The following is a 7,732-nucleotide window of genomic DNA, read 5'->3' on the forward strand; positions in this document are numbered from 1 at the left end:
GGGGGTATTGTCAGTGACTGTGGAGCATATTTCCCGGCACTTCACCATTCACACACTGGGACAGAGTTCGTTCTGAGTGGAATCCACTGCCCCTCTCGATTCTCTCTTGGAGCCGTAGGTGGTCGACACTATCTGGGATTCTCTGACTGGTGTCCTCGCTGGATCCTTTATTTTGACCCAGAGATCTCACTCCTGTTCCTAGCTGGGTGTGGGATTTTTTTTTGTTCTTGTTTTGTGTTTTGTTATTTGTCCCCCATTGTTTGGTTGATCCTTGTTTTCTCCCTTTAGTTGAGGGGGTGACCTTTAAAAAAAAAAAATCCCCAAGGATCAAATAAGCATGCTCACACACAGCTGCCCTGCCCCTTGTGATTTCATAAGGGCCATGACAGGCTGCTGGAAAGAAATTGATACTTCTATTCAATCAAGACAGGCCACATGCTTTACTTCTCTAGGCATAAACCGTTATTTGTGAAGGTAAATGACATGCTGCTCCCAAGAGCACAATAATCCCTCAGCGGAACATTAGGTGCATCACACACATTATGATGCTCCCAGATTTCAAGAGTTACCTTTGTGGCTGGATGGGTCATAATGCAGCCCAGCTGACAGTATTAGAAATGAGGGGGCAGATCAAGCCAAGAAGGCAGGAAGATATGAGCAGGGGAACAGAGACTCGGCCCCAGGAGTGCTAAGCACATTCAGGTAATAACTCTAAAAATACTAGCATAATTCACAAACAACGTATTACACAACCTGATTACACATAGCAAGTTTATTCTTTTGTATAGGACCCTGTGACTGTATTAGCTTCTTGCAGTTTTGCCCCTTAGGAGGTTATAAAGGCCATGGCTAATATTTAAAAAGGAGGGTAGTGGTTTCAGAAACTGTCAGGCGCTGAGCAGCTTTAAATATGAGTGCAAGTCACTCTAATGAGAGGAGGAGGTACACAGCACCACACAGGATCAGGATCCAGAAAGAAAATGAAATTTACAGTAAAATTAGCTGCCTTACAATGTCAGTCCCACTGTTTAATTAGAAATGGGGTCAGTTTAAGATGCTGAACTGAGACTTCTGAAAAATCAGCTGAAATATTTGAATCTAAAGCTTGTTGATTTTGCAGCTGAGATCAAGAAATAAGATGCCACTAGAAACATGAGAACTGTATATTGAAGGAGCCACAATGCTACCATTCTTTTATTTGGTAGCTAGAGCGTTTTTTGTTGCCCGTTTCTTCCAATCACTCTGCTTCATCTTTCTGTGGAAATGGGAAGGTATCAAATTCTGCTCCAAATGCTAGAAGAATCACTTCTAACAAGACCTTGTTTCCTTTGGGCCATCAGACCAGGATTGTATCCTGACATTAGCTAGGAAAGGCCTCAATATTTCATTTGCTACATATAAAGCTCTTGTTGTTCCAGAATTAACGTAGCCTACGACAAATGACCAAAAAACAGTTCTTGCTTCCTCTATTATAGCAGGTCATAGCTGAGGTTATAATCCTGTATGGTGCTCTCAGGAATATCAGATCCAAAAGAGAAATTATGCTTTAATTTTTTATCCTGATAATTAACAATTAAAAACAAACAGAATAAGGGCAATTAACATCCCAGTAGTTCTCTTTCTATTGATCCAACATCTATCTGGGCTGGTTGAAATAATCAATATTTGATGTTCGTTTGCAATGTTGTTGTAGTCATGCTGGCCCCAGGATACGGGCAAGACAAGGTAGGTGAGGTAATATCTTTCACTGAACCAATTTCTGTTAGTGGAAAGCTTCACGGACCTTTATTCAGGTCTGGAAAAGGAAGCCAGGGTATCACAACTAAATATACAGTGGGATAGGCTGTTAAGCATGAGAGGTTAACATGTAACTCAAGAAACTACTTAAAATGAAGTAAAAACAATGAGTCGTCCTTCTGGCACCTTAGAGTCTAACACATTTATTTGGGCATAAGCTTTCGTGGGATATAACCCACTTCATCAGATGCATGGAGTGACAAATACAGCAAGCATGTATAAATATACAGCACATGAAAAGATGGGAGTTGCCTTAAAATGACGTGGGCAATTAACAACCTGAAGTTATAGGGCAAGGGAAGGTTGGTAGGTGCAGATTGTTGTAATGAGTCATGAAACCAGAGTCTGTCTGAGACCAGGACATACCAACTTAAAAACAGCACCGGCACCAGACCCTGAGACATGCAAAACCTGCAGACATATCTCTATTGCTCAGAAATACCCACCATAACACACATTTCAAGATCCATGTGTCCTACATATACCTATCTTACAACATGTGGTGTCCCTCATTCAGTGCATCAAATGCCCCCAACAACTACTATGTGGGTGAAACAAGACAATCAATAACCTCTCGACCCCTGCCTGTGGGGGAGAGGCAGAATGAGGGCAGCCAGCTTCAGCAGTGTTACTGAGCATTTAATTTTGTAATGGGTAATGGAGATTGCTCTTAAATATCTAGTGTTCCATATTTAGGTTTTATATTTTAGAAACCAATTACAAACATGGAGGGGTGGTTAGGGAAGGCAGCTGGCCGGCCCTGCACAGCAGCGGTCCATGCCAACAGGCCCCTGTGGCCCAGGTAACACATTGTGGACCGTAATAAATTGAGAACCACTGATCTGGAGTAACTATTGATTTCAATGGACTCAGGACTGACACCAGTAAAACGGAGATAAGTTTTGGTTTGGCCTTCATTTAAATCAGTGGCTCTCAACCCTTCCAGATGACTGTACCCCTTTCAGGAGTCTGATTTGTCTTGCGTACCCGCAAGTTTTACCTCACAAACTACTTGCTTACAAAAATCAGACAAACATACAAAAGTGTCACAACCACTATTACTGAAAAATTGCTTACTTTTTTATTTTTACCATACAACTATAAAATCTATTGGAATATAAATATTGTACTTACATTTCAGCTTATAGTATATAGAGTAGTATAAACAAGTCAGTATCTCTATGAAATTTTAGTTTGAACTGACTTTGCTAGTGCTTTTTACGTCGTCTGTTGTAAAACGAGGCAAGTATCTAGATGGGTTGATGTACCCCGGAAGACCTCTGTGTACCTCAGGGGTATGTGTAACCCCGATTGAGAACCACTGGTTTAAATAATTAGTTGGCCTGCACGTTATTACACAGTGTTGAAAAGAGGTTGCACATGTTATTAGTCATGATCCAGTTTAACTACTAGCATAGAAATAACATGGAATGACGAATGCAGGGCTTTGGAGCTGTGTTCCGGCTCCAGGCAAAAACCTGCAGCTCCACTGCTCCGGAGCTGCTCCCTGCTCCAGCTCCGCTCCAAAGCCCTGGAGGAATGTATTCTTACTGTCCCTTAAGATTCTTTTTGAAGGACTATCTTTTTTAAATACTATGTGGGGTTTTTCACCAGGGAAGAGCAATGGGGACCATCCCACACACAGACATCTTGTATGTTTGGGTTTTTACCATAATAAAATAAACAATAAAACAATAATAATAATAATTAATACATTAAAACTGAATTATTAGCCATGCAGTATGCATCTCTGTAGGTTCCAATGGACAGATCATTACTCCTGGACAGGTGCCAAGCAAACGGCTGTGCGGATAGGGACGAGTATGGATTTATTTTCTGTCAAAGGAAAGTCTCCAAGTTCCCTAGAAATACTGTAATATACCAGGTGCAATTTCCTGCATTCTGTCAGGCCCAGGACCTGCAAACATATGATGAGCTTTATCTACAGGAGCAGTCCCTCTGACCTATAGAAAGAGCTATTTCTTCTGCTCAGCCCTAAAACCCTGGTGAGGCGGCGCCATCTACTGTCTCTTCATAGCTATGGGTCCGCATCAGGACTCCCACAGACAGGCTCCAATGCCCACCGAGGATTCCTTCCATTGGCTTTACCGAAAGCGGAACTGGGTCCGCGTTTAGTCATCCTACTGAAGCCAGTACAAGCTAAGGACGTGAAGGACCCTCTCAAGAGGCACTTAGCACATTTCAGGAGGTGCCCTTAAATCAGGGGTGGGCAAACTTTTTGGCCTAAGGACCACATTTAGGTATGGAAATTGTATGACGGATCATGAATGCTCAAGAAACTGGGGGCTGGAGTACAGGAGGGGGTGAGGGCTCTGGCTGGGGGGGTGGGATCTGGAGTAGGGCCAGAAACTAGGAGTTCGGGTTGTGGAAGTAGGCTCTGGGCTGGGGCAGGAGGGGGCCTCCAGCTGTGGGTGAGGGCTCTGGGATGGGGCTGAGGATGAGGGGTGGGGGTGCAGGAGGGTTTAGAGGGTTGGAGGGGGATCAGGGTTGGAGCAGGGGGTTGGGATGCAGGAGGGGACCAGGGTGCAGGCTCTGGGCAGCACTTACCTCAAGCAGATCCCAGAAGCAGTGGCATGTCCCTTCTCTGGCTCCTATGCGGAGGCACAGTCAGGCAGCTCTGTGCGCTGCCCGGTCAGCAGGTGCCGCCCCTGCAGCTCCCATTGGTCACCGTTTCCAGCCAATGGGCGCTGCGGGGGCTGCGCTTGGGGCAGGAGCGGCATGCGGAGCCCCTTAGCTGCCCCAACCATAGGAACCGGAGGGGGACATGCCACTGCTTCTGGGAGTCACTAGCCATCACCTTCAGCCCCCAACTAAAACCTCTCCAGCGCATCATCAAGGATCTACAACCTGTCCTGAAGGACGATCCCTCATTCTCAGAGACCTTGGGAGACAAACCAGTCCTCGCTTACAGACCGCCCCACAACCTGAAGCAAACACTCACCAGCAACCACACAACAAAAACACTAACCCAGGAACCTATCCTTGCAACAAAGCCCGTTGCCAATTCTATCCACATATCTATTCAAGAGACACCATCATAGGACCCAATCACATCAGCCACGCCATCAGGGGCTCGTTCACCTGTACATCTACCAATGTGATATATGCCATCATGTGCCAGCAATGCCCCTCTGCCATGTGCATTGGCCAAGCTGGACAGTCTCTACGCAAAAGAATAAATGGACACAAATTAGATGTCAAGAATTATAATATTCAAAAACCAGTCGGAGAACACTTCATTCTCCCTGGTCCCTCGATTACAGACCTAAAAGTGGCAATTCTTCAACAAAAAACTTCAAAAACAGGCTCATAGACTCTAAGGTAAGAAGGAACCATTATGATCATCTAGTCTGACCTCCTGCACAATGCAGGACACAGAATCTCACCCACCCACTCCTGTAACAAACCCCTAACCTATGTCTGAGTTACTGAAGTCCTCAAATCGTGGTGAGAAACTCCAGAACTGGAATTAATTTGCAAACTGGACACCATCAGATTAGGCCTGCATAAAGACTGGCAGTGGATGGGTCACTACACAAACTAAAAACTATTTCCCTGTGCTAATTTCCCCCCTACTGTTACTCACACTTTTTTGTCAACTGTTTGAAATGGGCCACCCTGATCACCACTACAAAAGTGATTTTTCCTCCTGCAGATAATGGCTCACTTTAATTGACTTGTCAGAGTTGTTAAGGCAACCCCCATCTTTTCATGTTCTCTGTGTGTGTATACACACATATACACATCTTTCTACTGTATTTTCCACTTTATGCATCTGATGAAGTGGGTTTTGGCCCAAATAAATTTGTTAGTCTCTAGGGTGCCACAAGTAATCCTTGTTCTTTTTCCTAACAGATTGGTTTGTCAGCAGTCAACAATAGTCTTATTTGTCAGTCACCTAACTTCATCTCTCCTAAAACGTTAGTTTACAAAAAAGCTTCATTTAAGAAATTCACAATTTCAATGGGGAGATTCCTGATGAAGGTTTTCAGAATGTACGTACCTTGGCACATAATGACTTTGTGTCTCTGTGAAAATCAACATTCACTGACCTTGGCGGCAAATCTTAGTTTCACTTTTGCCTGGGTTAATATTTAATTCTCAAGTCAATAAAAACTTTACTTCTACAGTAGTCAGTTACCTGACTATTGTCAATATTTAACTTTCAAGACAATACAGTTTGATGTTAATCTTAACAGAAGTCAATTATCTGTTTAGTATCATTTTGTGCAGCTCACCTGTGAAGTCATGCAATCCCTTCTTACACTTTCCTCCACTTTTATCTCCTACTCTTGATGTTCTCCAGTCAACTTCTGACTTTTTCAGCTGCTAGTTTCCGTTTCTTTCCTTGTACTTTCAACAAGTTTATACCTTTCACAACATACATGGAGAATTTTTTCCTCCCACACATTTTAAAAATTATACTTGGCCTTTCTCAGAAGCCCCCCAGTATCAACTGCCACAAATAAAATACTGTCCCATGATGCACTCTGAAGAACAACATGGCAGTTGTGGAAATAATGTGAAAGGATGGAGATGCAATACACTTTGGAGCTCTCAGACATCCTCCAGGGGACAGGTTGCTACTACACTATGGTAGGACTGATATCATTGGGAGTCAAAGGACCTTCACAGCTTTCAAGAGGTACCCAGCTTCTCACAGGATCAGGCCCTTTACAGAAAGGCACTCATGCCAGTTTTGAAGGAGACTGGGCATGTCATCTTCCCTGATGGTCTAAACAGCATGACAGAGGAAATAAGATAAAAATAATCGATGGAAATAAGTGAAGGGACAAAAAGCAACAAGATATGGGGCAAACTCAGTTCATGTCTGGATGCCCTGGCCAACAAAATGTAATTCAGGAAGAGTTGCAGACTCAGGAATACATGAAGATGTCTGGGTGAGAAGCTACCACATGTTGCTCATCACTTCAATGCCACCTTTTCCAGCACCTGGCCCTAGTGAAGAAGTAATTACACCATGTACATTCCATACAGGGTCACCAACATACTATACTTTGGGATACAGACGGGGGGGTGGGGGGGGGAGTGTGCGGGCCCACTGTGCCCCACTTGACTCAAAATGTTGTGAAGGCTAGAACTATAACAGTGTTTAAAAGGGAACTAGATAAATTCATGATGGTTAAGTCCATAAATGGCTATTAGCCAGGATGAGTAAGGAATGGTGTCCCTAGCCTCTGTTTGTCAGAGAATGAGGATGGAGATGGATGGCAGGAGAGAGATCACTTGATCATTGCCTGTTAGGTTCACTCCCTGTGGGGCATCTGGCATTGACCACTGTCGGTAGACAGATACTGGGCTAGATGGACCTTTGGTCTGACCCGGTATGTCTGTTCTTATCTTCTAAAATCCACTGGACAGCCACAGTTTTCCCTATTGGCAACTGCCAATGACACCACCACGTCTGGAATATAACCAGGACCCTGCACCCCAAAGCGCCTGCAGCACCAGGGAAAAGCCTGAGTTCAGGGCTGGCCTGGTGGCCCCCGTCACCACACACCGTGTCCACCCGCTGCCCCATGAAGAGAGCCGTGATGCTGCCCACGTGGGGATGGAATGTCACAGTGCAGCTGCATGACGTCACAGTGCCCATGTGATGTCACAGTGATAGCTGCATGATGTCACAGACCACGAGGCTGCGCAGGCCACGTGGGCACCACCCAGGGAGCCTGGCGGCCATAGCAGCCCCCCGCTCCAGCCACGCGGCTCATACCTTGAGGGGAGAAACCTCGAAGCCGAAGTCGCACAGGCAACCGCGGACCCGCCTCTCCAGCGCAGCCACTCTTGACTCCATGCTGCCCATCGCGCGGGGGCTCACGGGAGGTGTAGTCTCCCGTCCGCCATGGCTGCGCGCGCGGGGGATCATGGGAAAGAGAGTCCTTCCCGCACCCCG

At 45.3% G+C, this 7,732-nt stretch overlaps 1 protein-coding gene across 7 annotated transcripts in view; it reads right to left on the bottom strand.

Moving 5' to 3' along the window:
* The window catches only part of MMACHC (metabolism of cobalamin associated C), a 30,885-nt gene extending 23,189 nt beyond the window's left edge, over positions 1–7,696 (bottom strand). For 6 of the 7 annotated variants that reach the window (XM_030571968.1, XM_030571964.1, XM_030571967.1 and 3 more), the window contains exon 1: positions 7,553–7,696. In XM_030571968.1, coding sequence (XP_030427828.1) covers positions 7,553–7,642 — 90 coding nt within the window. In that variant the 5' untranslated portion in view covers positions 7,643–7,696. The remainder of the gene's footprint in view (positions 1–7,552) is intronic. The other variant, XM_030571969.1, reaches the window with a different exon arrangement.
* Between the last annotated feature and the right edge of the window lie 36 nt (positions 7,697–7,732).

This window comes from Gopherus evgoodei, chromosome 8 (assembly GCF_007399415.2).
Source record: "Gopherus evgoodei ecotype Sinaloan lineage chromosome 8, rGopEvg1_v1.p, whole genome shotgun sequence".
Classification (NCBI taxonomy): Eukaryota; Metazoa; Chordata; order Testudines; family Testudinidae; genus Gopherus; species Gopherus evgoodei.